The sequence below is a fragment of the Silene latifolia genome, chromosome 9 (genome assembly GCF_048544455.1).
Source record: "Silene latifolia isolate original U9 population chromosome 9, ASM4854445v1, whole genome shotgun sequence".
Classification (NCBI taxonomy): Eukaryota; Viridiplantae; Streptophyta; class Magnoliopsida; order Caryophyllales; family Caryophyllaceae; genus Silene; species Silene latifolia.
Genome location: NC_133534.1, coordinates 35,896,917 through 35,911,510, shown reverse-complemented (window position 1 = coordinate 35,911,510; position 14,594 = coordinate 35,896,917). Strand labels below are relative to the sequence as shown.

The 14,594-nt window shown below is 41.6% G+C and overlaps 1 protein-coding gene across 1 annotated transcript; it reads left to right on the top strand.

Moving 5' to 3' along the window:
* The first annotated feature begins 1,101 nt into the window (after positions 1-1,101).
* On the top strand, positions 1,102-1,665 carry LOC141600864 (uncharacterized). Its single transcript, XM_074421120.1, has one exon. The coding sequence runs from the start codon at positions 1,102-1,104 to the stop codon at positions 1,663-1,665; it is 564 nt and encodes a 187-aa protein (XP_074277221.1).
* Positions 1,666-14,594: the final 12,929 nt, after the last annotated feature.

Sequence of the window (14,594 nt, the reverse complement as noted above, 5' to 3'; positions counted from 1 at the left end):
ACCCTAGCTCCCTTACCCCGTTTCCTATATAAACCAACTCCCACACTCCAAAAAACAGGATGGAAAAAGAGAGAAAAGATCACTCGGTTTTGAGAGCTCGAAACCCTAGGCAAACAACCATCAACCTCACGTTAAAAAGCAACCCTAAACCCCTCTCCTACTAAGAAACAAAGCACAAGGTTCATACAAAGGATTAGACAAGCATTAGAGCATCGATTTGCTCTCTTGTTTGTGTTCTCCCGCGTTTTGGACAACCACTGTTCTCGTCCATTTATCTTTGTTTTAAATCCATTTTCACTTCCTTTTCTTGCTAATTTTTTAATCTTTGTCATTCAAGGATTCCATAACATCTTTCGGATTTAAATTTGAGCAAGAAACGAAGTCAAAATCTTCGTTTGAAAATCGTTGTACGAAGTACACCAAAATCGTGTTTTTAGAACTCGTGTGGACAGCACCTGTTTTCGTTCGTTTTTAATCATTTAAAAGTGCTTTTTACTACTGTGTTTTTGCTAAAGTTCAAATATTTGGAGTATAAGAATTCAAGAACATCTTTAGGATTCAGATTTGAGTAATAAACGAAGTCACAATCTTCGTTTGAAAAACGCTGCACGAAGTGCCTTTTACGCGAGAAAGTTAGTTTGTTTTTCGAAATTGTTTCCGTTAAATTGTTTCAATTTTTTTTATGATCGTCAAAGATGCGCCTTCTAAGCAAAGTTTGCATACGGGATCCCGAGTGGTGTCCAAGTTTACATGTAAGTTGAGGGTGCACAAAATCCCGTCTCAATTCCTATTAGACGCTCGCCTGCCATATGCACACTCACGACTAGCCGTTGGCTAGAATCCCTCAATCATGGCCAATATATTTTCCTTCCATAGTTGTAAATTATATAGCTGTTGTGTATAATAGTTTCCGTAAATATCGAGATACACCTCATGTATATATATGGCTACCCTATAATGTATTACACACAATTTGATCTGAATAATATTCATACAATTTCCCATTTCTTGATATTCATAATATGGTATCAGTAGTCTTAGGTTTCTTTGCTTCATAATTTTTCATCATCGTTTTTTTGCTCTATTCTTCTCTTAATCGTCATGACAAATTATGACGATAAAAGTTTAGAAACGAAACAAAATCCCACATATCATCTTGTTCATGTCGAAAATCCCGGAGGCAATATTACACAGGTTGCCTTTAACGGAAAAAATTATGACGAATGGTCCCGATCTTTTAAACTTGCCTTGCTCGCTAAAGGAAAATTGGGTTACATCGATGGCACCATACCAAAGCCATCCACGGCTGCTGCTGATTTTGAGTCCTGGCGGTCCATCAATGCATTGGTCACCGCTTGGATATACGAATCGCTTGAATCGTCACTTTGCAAGGCCATCTCATGCCGTCCAGAGGCCAAACAAATCTGGACTGACATCAAAAATCGGTTCTGCCAGGGCAACGATGCGCGTGTGTATCGTCTTGAAGCAGACTTAATGGCTTGTCGACAGGGACCTATTGAATCCTTGCTCGATTATTACGGCCGCATCACAACTATCTGGAACGAACTTTTGGAATACAATCCTCTTCCGGACTGCTCATGCTCCGCTTGCCCATGTGATTGGGTTGCTAAACTGGATCCTCGTCGAGAAAAGAAATGGGTTTGAAATTTTTTGATTGGTCTCGACGATCGATACGACAATGCCCGATCTCAAATTCTTGGTACAAATCCTCTTCCCAATTTAGATCTTATTTATAATCGTCTTTTACAAGAAGAAGGAGTTCGTAATTTGTCCGAACTTAACATTGAAACCAAACCCGATGTTATGGCTTTTGCATCTCGCGCCCATAATTATTCTCGAAATACAGGGGGAGGGCGTGATAATAATAAAACCCGTAATACGAATACTGATTCTTCTAATACTACTTCGAAGTATTTTTGCATTGCGTGTCAAAAGTCAGGTCATTCTCTTCAATATTGCTTTCATGTTACGGGAAAATTTCCCGATTGGTGGGGTAATCGTCCCCGAAACAGAATTACTATTAACCCCAATGCTACGGATGCTGGCAATTTTGTCTCTGTCCCGGAGGCGCGTGATCGATTCCGACAACCCACTAGCGGTGCTCCACCTCGCGCACTTATGGCGTCTGGTTAGGCCCCTTCTCATACACCTACGGCTGCCATGTCTCCCTCATTGTCTACAATGGACAATATTGATCTTAATTCTCTTACTCCCATGGAACTTGCTGAGATAAGCCGTCTATGGCAGCAACACAAGACCGAGAAAATTGATCGTCTTCACGGTACTGTCTCTTCTATTCCTTTGTCTTCATGGATATTGATAAGGGGGCTTCCCACCATATGTTAGGTTGTCTATCTCATTTTTGCAATATTCGTACCATACCGTCTTTATCTGTTGGTTTGCCAAACGGTGACGTTACCATTGCCACTCAGTCCGGTGACAAAACGATTGTCATCACGGCTGGTGCTAAGAAATGTTCTCTATGCCGCTAATTTGAATTGTCATTTAATATCAGTCTCTAGTCTCCTTCTCGATAATACGCTCTCTATTCAATTTTCTCACAAATTATGTCTTATACAGGACCGTTCCTCGAAAACGGTGATTGGGGCGGGTGAGCAACATGAGGGGCTGTATTACTTGACGGGAGTTCGAGACGAAACAGCTAAAGCATATGCGGTTGGGTCGATTGATTCCGTCGAATTATGACACAGAAGGTTGGGGCATCCATCCTCACAAATTTCTAATTATTTACCTTTTATTTCTAAAAATTCTCGTTTTAATTCTCGTTTTCACAATAAGAATTGTGACATTTCTCTTCGCGCCAAACAGACGCATGAACCTTTTTCTTCCAGTTCAAATAAAGTGGACTCTATTTTTAATTTAATACATTGTGATTTATGGGGAAAATACTCGGAAAACGGGTCGTGTGGCTCACAATATTTTTTTAACGATTGTTGACGATTTTTCGCGTTCTACATGGGTCTATTTACTTCGTCATAAAAGCGCTGTCCAATAAACTTTATTAAATTTTTTCGCTATGGTTGAACGTCAATTTCATAAGAAGATAAAAATTTTGCGCAGTGATAATGGTACAAAATTTACATCTCTTATCAATTTTTTCAACACAAATGGGATTATTTTTCAAACCTCTAATGTTGACACCCCTCAACAAAATGGCCGGGTCGAATGTAAACATCGTCATATTTTAAATTTCGCCCGTGCTCTCTTATTTCAAGCTAGTCTACCTATATTATTTTGGGGTGAATGTGTCCTAGCTGCAGTTCGTCTAATATACGCACTCCGACACCTCTTCTCAAAGGGAAAACGCCCTATGAAATGTTATTTTTAACAAAACTCCTCCTATGGAGAATCTTTGCATTTTCGGATGTCTTTGCTACGCCAAAAGTCTTAATCGTACTCGCGATAAATTTGCCTCTCGAAGTCGAAAATGTATTTTTGTTGGTTATCCTTTTGGCAAAAAGGGATGGCGCGTTTATGACTTGGATAACGGATCCTATTTTGAGTCCCGTGACGTGGGTTTTATTGAACACAAATTCCCTTTTAAAACTCTCAATATCCATGATGAGAACGACACTTCTACATCGTTCTTACATGACACTTTAACCCCTATTGACCAAGTCGTCCTACTTAACATACCCAACTCTCATACCACTCCTTCCCCCGCGTCTACAACCACGGCCACACCCACCGCTGACCAGCCGCCTACCTCGTCTACCACTACTTCCACTTCCGGCATCACGCTTGGTCCCCACACCTGACCACATCGACACTTTCCCAGCCGAACAAACCATTCCCGATCCTCCTGAATTGGGTCGAGGACATCGACATAAATTTCCAAACTCAAACCTCAAAGATTTCGTTCGACCGTCTGTTCGCCCCTCGTCTCACTTTCTCAACACCACCCATCATCGTCTTCAGGTACCCCTTTTCCCTATCTCTCATTACCTTAATTGTGCTAAGTTTTCTCCTAACCATAAAATTTTTCTATCGGCCGTGACTAGCAACCACGAGCATAGTTGTTTTAAAGAAGCTATGCAGGTTCCTGAATGGAAGACCGCTATGTGCCTTGAAATAGAGGTTCTCGAGAAAAACAACACATGAACAATTGAAGATTTATCTCCGTCAAAGAAAGCTATCGGTTCAAAATGGGTATACAAAATAAAATACAATGCTGACGGTACAATTGAACGGTATAAAGCTCGACTGGTTGTTATGGGCAATCTTCTAGTCGAGGGAGTCGACTACAATGAAACTTTCGCCCCCACTGTTAAACTTGTGACCGTCCGCACCCTTATTGCCATAGCCGCAGCTAAGAATTGGAGCTTACATCAAATGGACGTTCACAATGCCTTTCTCCATGGTGATCTCGAAGAAGAAGTATACATGAAACCACCTCCCGGGTTCTATTCCTCAAACGACGGCCGGGTATGTCACCTACGCAAATCTCTTTACGGTATTGGTACGCTAAGCTTGCTTCCGCTCTCCTTATCTATGGTTTCAAACAATGTCCCTATGATCACTCTCTTTTCTCCATTATAACTACAACAACCGAAGTGCACATTTTGGTATATGTTGATGATCTCGTCATATGCGGTAACAATTCTGACATGATTACAAAATTCAAAGATTATCTCAGCTCGTGTTTTCATATGAAGGATCTAGGAGTACTTAAATACTCCTTAGGTCTCAAAATTGCTCGAAACAAAATTGGGATATTTATATCTCAAAGAAAGTACGCCCTCGACATCCTTACTGAAGCCGGTTTACTTGGGTCCAAACCCGCATCCATCCCCATGGAGCCCAATCATAGCCTCGCCTTATCCACTGCCGCTCCTCTAAATGACCCACAACCATACCATCGTCTTGTGGGCCGTCTGGTATACTTATCTATTACTCGACCGAAACTTATCTACTCGGTCCATATTTTGGCTCAATTTATGCACGCCCCTACCACAGACCATTGGAATGCCGCTCTTCAAGTCGTTAAATACCTCAAGAAGTCCCCGGGTCAAGGTATACTACTTCGGTCCGATTGTGACCTCCGCCTTCACGCATACTGTGACGCCGATTACGCCAGCTGCCCAACCAGTAGGCGTTCTATATTGGCCTATATAGTCTTTCTCGGGTCATCTCCCATATCGTGGAAAACCAAAAAGAAAATAACCGTCTCAACATCTTCCGCTGAAGCTGAATATCGAGCCATGACCTATACAACGCGCGAACTTAAATGGCTCAAAGGATTACTTGCATCCCTCAGCATACCTCACGACACTCCCATTGAGCTACATTGTGACAATCAATCAGCTATGCATATCGCTCGCAATCCCGTTTTTCATGAACGTACGAAACATATTGTAGATACCTCATTTCTGCACCTCCCGCAAACCACCCGGTGATGATTGGGCCGCATGTTTGGTACGCGGAATGATTTGTGACAGTTCGTAAGTTTATCGTCAAGTGATCGCTCAAACACTTGTGTCTACCTCTTAATTGTCATCTACGTGCCGATACGGTCGTTTTGGCAGTAATTAGAGTATATTTGGAGTCCGGGTCATAAAACCGTCTTCATTTTCTGAAACCGAGTCAAAATGTTCTGGAATGTTCCGGATATTTCTATTCCATATTTTATAAATCTTTTAATCTTTGGCAAATAATTTCCCGTAATATTCACACAAAATATTAAGGAAAACAAGATAAATCCGTTATTCCATAACCTAAACACGAAAATCTTTCTTCCGCAGGGGGAAACCACTTGGGAAAGGACGCAGCAGGTGCTGCGCCTCTTCCAAGAGACGCAGTGCTTGCCGCGCCTCTTCCCAAGTCCTTTTCTGCGTATTTTTCGTATCTTTTCATATCTTTTCGAGATTCACTTTCAAAGTTTCTCCGAAAACCCTATTGCCTCCGCGTGATTAGTATAAATAGAGACCTTCGGTCTCACATATTTTTCACGCGAGTGTCCGCCCTTCTCTTCTCCCTTTGCATTCTAGACCACGTTCTTACTTTTTGGCGTCTACGTGCTTGAACTTTCGACCACGTAAGCTCGGATCTTTCTGAGTACCAGCCTCGTTTTGCATGACCGACCAATTTGACCAACTCCACAATAATCAACTTAATCAATATGTTTAATTTCCTCTTACGAGGGCACTTTCGTCTACATTTGAGTCGAGCATCACTAAACGTTAACTTAGTTCATCTCGTTTCATCAAACATGTAAGTCTGAGGGTGTATAATCCCTATTTTATTATTGTTATTTGTTTATTGTAATCATAATGTAAGATTTACGTCGAAAGTATTTCTAAAACCATGCTTTAAATCCTTTTTTACGAATTACCAGAAGATGACCGTCGAGAAAGGACGCAGCAACTGCTGCGCCTCTTCGAAGGGACACAGCACCTGCTGCGCCTCCTCGTGAGGCTGCCGCAGTTCCTGCTTCTTTTATTCTTCCTTCGTCCTTTGATGATTCGATTGTTTTATTTATTTCTTCAATTGTTCATTGTTCATATGACGATTTAAGCATAATAATTCTAACATGTAATATATTCATCATCATTAATATTTAATCCATCATAAATTCCCGACTTAAATCCCTTATAATTAATATTTGCGGGTTTTCGTCATTAAAGTCAAATTCGGGTTTTAGAGGTTTGATTCGTCAATATTGAGTCTCTGGAATTCCTCTTTGATATATTTCCCACCTTTTGTTCATCGTCACCATCATTAATTCGTCATTAATAACCTGTTTAACCTAATTAATTTGTTTAGTTTGTTAATTTATTAATTAATCCTTATTAATCTTGTAATTAGTTAGTCCTAATTAGTTTCATCCGTGTTTATTGCTTTCATGACCCTTTAATCACATGTAAATAGCATATTAATCACTTTCATCCGAGTCAAATAGTATAATCAAGCCTTAAATTCACCAGCGAACATCAACGACTTGCAATTCCGGCTTCACAACCAGAACTAAGCCAAGGAACAGACGCAGCAACTGCTGCGCCTCTTCCAAGGGACGCAGCTCTGCTGCGCCTGTTCCTGGTTGATTTCTGTCTCTGAACTCCTGTTTTGCCTTGACCTTGTTTATTAATTACGTAATTACTTAACTATTATTCGTATTATCACCTTAATTCCTGTTCGTTAATTCATTTATTCTTTCTTTTCAAAATTATCCATTTTAAAAGTATTTTCGACATAAATCAATTAACCCAATGTAATTATTATTTTTTCTTTATTGTATTATTATTGTAATTTTCTTTATTATATTTCCTTGTATGCCTTCACATGTAATTGAACTTAAATCCCGACTTTGACATTATTTATATGCTAAATTACGTGTCAACCGACTTAGTTAATTCTCACATGCTAGGACTAAACATTGGATGTTTCATTTCATGCATATAAATCGACAATATATCGAGTATAGATGATTTTCCCTAATCATTAGTAGAGGCCGCTATCGAGGCGGGCGGGATTAGGTGTTCGATCAAAAGAGCTTCCTAATACGTACCCCCACCCCTTACTCCAGATCTTTGTGAACATCCGTGTTCATTGGCATCCACGAGAGTCATTCTAGACATAGAATGCTAAGGGTAACGAGTTCTTGGTGTTCATGTCACTACTTTGTGTCTTGACATGACACGAGGTATTCGAACGGTTTCCAATTTTCCACACTAAATTGGTGGCGACTCCACAAATGCAAACACTTGTTCTCCCCAAGCGCCCCCGTGGGCCCGCGTCCACAGTTTAGCGACTCCGCTGGGGATAATACACTTACGTGTAGCCAAAAGGGTGAAACTTGAACAAGGTTAGAGAATAGTTTGTACAAGACAATTGTCGGTTTTCATAACTCGGTCTTCCTAGATCGTTTCATTCGGCCTCCCTAGGCCCAACCCAACCCATTCGACCAATCGTCCCGTCTAAACGGTCCTAATTCTTATTTGGGCCTAAGGATGGATAGTGATTGACGTCATCCATACCATGGTACTTACTCTTATTTGTATCAAGGACTTTCACTACTTGAGGAAATGGACTAGGAATCGGCCTTACTCTTGTTTGGTACGAGCTTCTCCACAGACTTCGGGTTTGATTGTTCGGTATGGCAACCCACCCTTTAAACCAAAACCCTTCTAAATGCACTCAGCATTCCGTTATAATGCTTGTATATTGTTTTTACTATACGTGATTACCATTTTCTAAACAAAACCATGACGATTTTTGTAAAATCAAAATCCTTCTTCAAAATGTAAAATTTCGAAATATAGGCCTGATATTAGCACAAAATAAGTCGAAACTCTGTCCAATTGTCGAGTCAAAATTCGGGCCTCAAAACCATTTCAAAACCTCACTTCGAGTCCACTCCTACAACTACACTAAAGTTGACTAGGACCAACATTTTTCAAACTTTGTCATTTCCTCAAAACTCACTTGACACAAGTGGCACACTCCCACTTCATGAGTCAAAACATTTCTTTTCGAGTAAGTGTGCTAGAGTGGTCGATCGTGTTTTGATTCGTCGTCGATCTCTTATTCAGTTTCCAAGATGCCAGAAACAAGCGACGCGAACTTCAACCAACTCCAGAATGGTAATGATCAAATCCTAGCCGCGCTAGCTCGTCTCCAAGTTACTCAAGACCAAGTGTATGATCACCTTGACACCATTGAGGGCCAAATATATGCCGTGGAAACGAGGATGCCTCCTCGAGAAAGTGAGATCGCTGATGACTTCGTGAACAAGTTCAGTGACAAAAACCCTCCATAGGTATGACTGCAGCCGAGAAACGACTCCAATACTTGGAGGAACAATTGATGTATCTCAAAGGGAATGACATTTATAGGGAGAACAATCGCAAATGTGAGGCCGTGAGTTCCAAATTTCCAACCAACTTCAACATGACGGATATCCCTAAATTCAAGGGGCATGAAAACCCTTTGAACCATATCCGTGCCTTCAAGGATTACATGTCTATCAAAGGCATTAAACCCGAGATGTTCTTAAGGATCTTTCCTTCATCTCTTAACACCATCCCAAAACAATGGTTCTATTCGCTAAAACACAAGAAAATTGCTACTTGGGACGATGCCGCAATCGAGTTTGCTAAACAATATGCGGATAATGCTGAAATCCAAGTCAACATGCGCACTTTAGAGGTTCTTACCCAAAATGACAAAGAATGTTTCACCGATTTTCTAAGTCGGTGGAGGAAGACTAGTACTCAACTTGTTGAACGTCCAGATGAAGCTACCCTCGTGGAGAAATTCGTGGATAACCTAAAGCCCATCTATGCAAATCATTTGAGGTATCAAAACATCAAGACTTTCAAAGACTTGACCGTACTAGGGACAAGGATCGAAGATGACATTCGTAAAGGGCTCTTGTCCAAAACGATAGGTCGTGGATATCAAGGCTCAACAAGTCGTTCTTACGGCTCTACTAGCAAGACTGATGAAGTTAACCTCCTCGAGCCATCTAAGAAGAGTACCCCTCTAAGGAAATTCAAAAATCTAGGGGACACATATTCCAACGCTCTGAAAAGGTTGATGAAACTAGGTAAACTTCAACCCATAAGCCCTACACCCGAACCAGAAAAGAAATCAAATTTCTGGGATGTGAATTCGTACTGCGAATACCATAGAGGTAAGGGACATGATAAAGAGAAATGTTACAAATTGAAAAATGTACTTCAAGATATGATTGAAGACGGTCGTCTACCAATACCACCTGGAGGTAAGCCTAACAACACTCAGAATCCTCTTGGAATTATAGTGATTCTAAGTGAAGAATCTACCATAGATTGTTCACACCTCATTTCTCCAGTCAAAGATGAAATTCATGCAATAGAAAATAAAGGGAACTACTCTATCATTTCTCCAACCATCACTGATTTCATCGCATGGGCAAAAAGTGTGGATAGACAAGTCGTGGAACTAGAGAGTGCAGTGGTAACCCTACGTGATCCCAACGCCACACCTAAAGAACTTGCACCACTAGTCTTCTCTCAAAACACTACAATGCAAGAAGTAGTAGCCATGGTTGATGAGCTAGTCAACCAAATTATCCAATTAGAGGCTGAAATCATGAGAATGAGAGAACTTGCTACTGTCAATGGAATATGGGCCGATGATGATGAAGACGAGTATCTCACTAAACACTACTTAGTCAAAGTCACTGAGGAAATAATCCATAATTGCGAAGATCAAGATGTAGACCACCTCACTCGTTCAGGACGCCCATACCAAAACACTTCTCAAAATGGTCCCATAGCAAACGGTCCAACCAATGTGGTCATACCAAATGATAATGAAGAAGGCTCTACCGACCATTTGCTGAAGCAACTACAGAAGACAAAGGCTGATCTTTCAGTCTGGCAACTAGTGGCAAGCTCATTCCCACATTGCCAAGCTTTACTACAAGCTTTGGCCAAACTAAATGTAGCACATAACTCCACACCCGACGACGTGGTCAACTTGGTCTTCCAAGAATCACCAAAGCTAAGTAATCCAATTACTTTCTCGGATGAGGATTTGCCACCCTTCGGTGCTTGTCATAACTTGGCTCTTTATATCACTGTCATTTGCTTAAAAAAAATGTGCCAATGACTTTGGTAGATGATGGCTCCGCAGTCAAGGTCATACCCTTGAAAACGGCATACAAATTGGGCATGAAAGAATCAGACTGGACCCCTACCAACCAAGGTGTTCGCGCATATGATGGTACACGACGAAAGGTGGTAGGACTTGTTGACCTAACCATAGCCACAAGGCCGATTGAGCGAAAGGTCAACTTCCAAATAGTTGATATTGAGGCATCCTTTAACATACTTCTGGGAAGACCCTGGATTCACGCTTCCAAAGTGATAACATCCACACTCCACCAGAAAATCAAAATCCCACTAAATGGTAAGGTGGTGACGATCACTTCGTCACCCATCAAGGCAATAATCGAAAAGAAGTCAAACAATCAAGTCCTTACAGATCCAGTACATGAACTTGGGGGCTTCCATATCATAAATGTCATAGAGAGTGAGCTGGCACCATTATACTTCAATCCCTACTCTAACTTAGTGGTCAACCACATACTCAAAATCCAGGGATACTTCCCAGGAATGCCTTTGAATCCTATCCGAAGAAACACCTTTGCACCCTAAAAAGAGGGTAATTTACAAAGAATACCCCTTGGACTAGGATAAAAACCCACTAAAGAGGAAGTTCTCGAGATGCTCGCTCAATTTCAAAACCGTAAGTATGTGGGAATCCAAATGCGACCCTATCTCCCTACCCTAAATGGATACTTCGTTAGGGAAGGAAGTCAAGAACTCTTTCATGGATTTCCTGAACCTTGGCACTATCTCGAAAAGAAGTTAGCCGGAATCGAGATCTTTCACGATTACTACTTCATTCCTCCAGAAACGGTTCCTACCGTCAAGACCCGTCAAGCACCTTGCCTAGACGAACAAGCCGTGAGTCTACTATTTGGAGAAGATCGATTTTTTAGAGCCGCGCAGGATGAGATCATTACCATGAAACTTCAAGACGATCACTTCAACCCTACCACATTAATCACATAAACCAACACCAATCAGCAGAAAGGATTGAGAAAATCGATCAAGTGGACAAACAATCAAGGAAGACTCTTCAAGCTCACTACTGGAGAAGGAGAGATGTTCAAAGGAGAACCAGAAGACGATGAATTCGAGTCAGAGTCAGATTCGGAGTCTAGAGAAGTTCCTAGAGAGTCTTCTCCTATCGCCATTCCCACTCCTCTCGTTTCTCCTAGTTTAAAGTCAAATAGTAACAGTAGTTCGGGAAATGTTCCAACCGCTGTCCCTTTACCGCCACTGACCACAGATCAGATGGCTTCTTTGTTTCAACTTTTCTCAAATCTTAATATGAATAAATCAGGTTCTGCTTACTCTTCGTGTTATCTTGAATGTAATTCTGTTTACGATGATAATGAGAATGACCCAGACCCTGACTCAATCGAAATACCTCCCTACATAGCCAAAGAAATACTACAAGAGGGGGAAGAGGGACCAGAACCCATCAACATAGGAACTGAACTATAACCCCAAGAACTTAGGATAAGGACAACCTTGAGCCCCACCGAAAGGGCCAATTTCATAGACCTCCTACACGAGTTCAAAGACGTTTTTTCTTGGTCCTACAAAGATATGCCAGTGATCGATAAGGACATTACAGAGCATAGAATCCCAATCAAACCAGGTTTCAAACCTTTAAAACAGAAGCTTCGTCGAATGAGGACAGAATGGGCTCTCAAGATCAAAGAAGAAGTCGATAAACAATTCAAAGCCGGGTTCATTAAAGTTTCCGAGTACTCAGACTGGGTAGCTAACATAGTACCCATACCCAAAAAGGATGGGAGAATCCGTGTTTGTGTTGGCTTTAGGGACTTAAACAAAGCAAGTCCTAAGGATGACTTTCCTCTACCACATATCGACATATTAGTGGATAATACGGCAGATCACGCATTGCTATCCTTCATGGACGGATACGCAAGATATAACCAGATAAAGATGGCCTTAAAGGACATGCATAAGACCGCCTTCGTCACTCAGTGGGGAACCTATTGCTACACGGTTATGCCGTTTGGGTTAATCAACGCCGGAGCTACATACCAACGCACCGCAACTACACTCTTACATGACATGATGCATAAAGAAGTTGAGGTATACGTAGACGATATGATTGTCAAGTCCAAGGAAATAGAGGGACACATTGCGAACCTTCGCAAATTCTTCTCAAGGCTACGGAAGTACAACATGAGGCTCAATCCTCTGAAATGCGCATTCGGAGTGACATCTGGCAAACTCCTGGGATACGTAGTTAGCCAACGAGGTATAGAAATAGAGCCTTCAAAGATCAAAGCTCTAATCGAAATGCCGCAACCTCAAACAGAGAAAGAAGTTAGGGGATTCCTGGGCAAGGTACAATACATAAGTCGATTCATATCGAAACTCATCATGATCTGCGAACCCATATTCAAGAAGTTAAAGAAAATAGATCACACCATGTGGGATGATGACTGTCAGAAGGCTTTCGACCGAATCAAGGAAATACTAGCCAAACCGCCAGTGCTCATGCCACCTCAACGAGATCAACCTCTTAGTTTATATCTCACGGTAACTGAAACGGCCATGGGCGCCATGCTAGCTCAAACTGTAGGAAAAGAAGAAAGAGCCATCTACTACCTTAGTAAGAAGTTCTTGGAGTACGAGTGCAAATACACGCCACTCGAGAAGACATGCCTCGCTCTTATGTGGGCAACGAAGAAGCTACGCCATTACATGCTTAGCTACTCCGTCAAAATATTCTCCAAAATGGATCCTGTCAAATACCTCTTCGAGAAACCCGTTCTCAATGGACGTCTAGCGAGATGGAATTTGATGCTCTCTGAGTTCGATCTCAAGTATGTGCCTTTGAAAGTCATAAAGCGGCGCGCCGTTGCCGAATTCTTCGCAGAAAATCCCATCAATAATACACAAACGATAGACACCTGGTCATTTACGGATGAGGATATACTCCAGACGGATGTAGACTCCTGGGACCTCTATTTTGATGGGGCATCGAATTTAAGAGGATTTGGAATAGGAGTGTTGCTCATTTCTCCTGAAGGCGAGCATACACCAATCTCTGTCAAACTCGACTTCGAGATGACAAATAACGCTGCAGAATACGAAGCTTGTCTCATTGGATTGCAAGCGGCAGTAAGTTTAGGCATCAAGAATCTTCGAGTACATGGGGATTCTTCTTTGATCATCAATCAAATTACGGGATCTTGGAAAACCCGAAGCGAAAGCTTGGCACCCTATCAAGCCATAATAGACCAAGTAGCCCAATTCTTCGATCAAGTAACCTACTTACATATACCTCGAGAAGAAAATCAATTTGCGGATGCTCTTGCAAAACTCGCATCTTTGATTAATATGCCGGATAGCATGGTAGAAATGCCTTTATGCATCGAACGACGATCAGAGCCAGCTTATGTGCACCAAATCACCGATGAAAAGGAAATTACGGAGGAACCTTGGTTCCAAGCAATCCTGAACTTCAAACTCAATGGCACCTATCCATCAGAAATGGACAAAAGGGGACAACGCGCTATCCGCTTGCTAGCTTCCCAATACGTTCTCATGCATGGAGAGCTATACAAAAGAACACCTCTTGGTGTAATCCTACGTTGTCTTGATCATCCACAGGCACGGAAAGTGATGGAAGAAGTCCATGATGGAGAATGTGGCCCTCACATAAGTGGACCCATGATGGCAAAGAAAATCACACGTTTAGGGTATTATTGGACCACGATGGAATCTGATTGCATCAAATATGTAAGACATTGCCATAATTGTCAAATCTTTGAGAACGTGAAATATGTTCCTCCTTCATTGCTTTACACCATGACATCCCATGGCCATTTTCTGCTTGGGGAATTGACATCATCGGCAAAATCACTCTAGCCAGAACAGGAGGTCACTGTTTCATCCTAGTAGCAATCGATTATTTCACCAAATGGGTAGAAGCGGCTTCCTACACCAGTCTTA

Coding starts and splice junctions, on each gene's coding strand:
- LOC141600864 (XM_074421120.1), top strand. CDS start 1,102: ATGACAAATTATGACGATAAAAGTTTAGAAACGAAACAAAATCCCACA.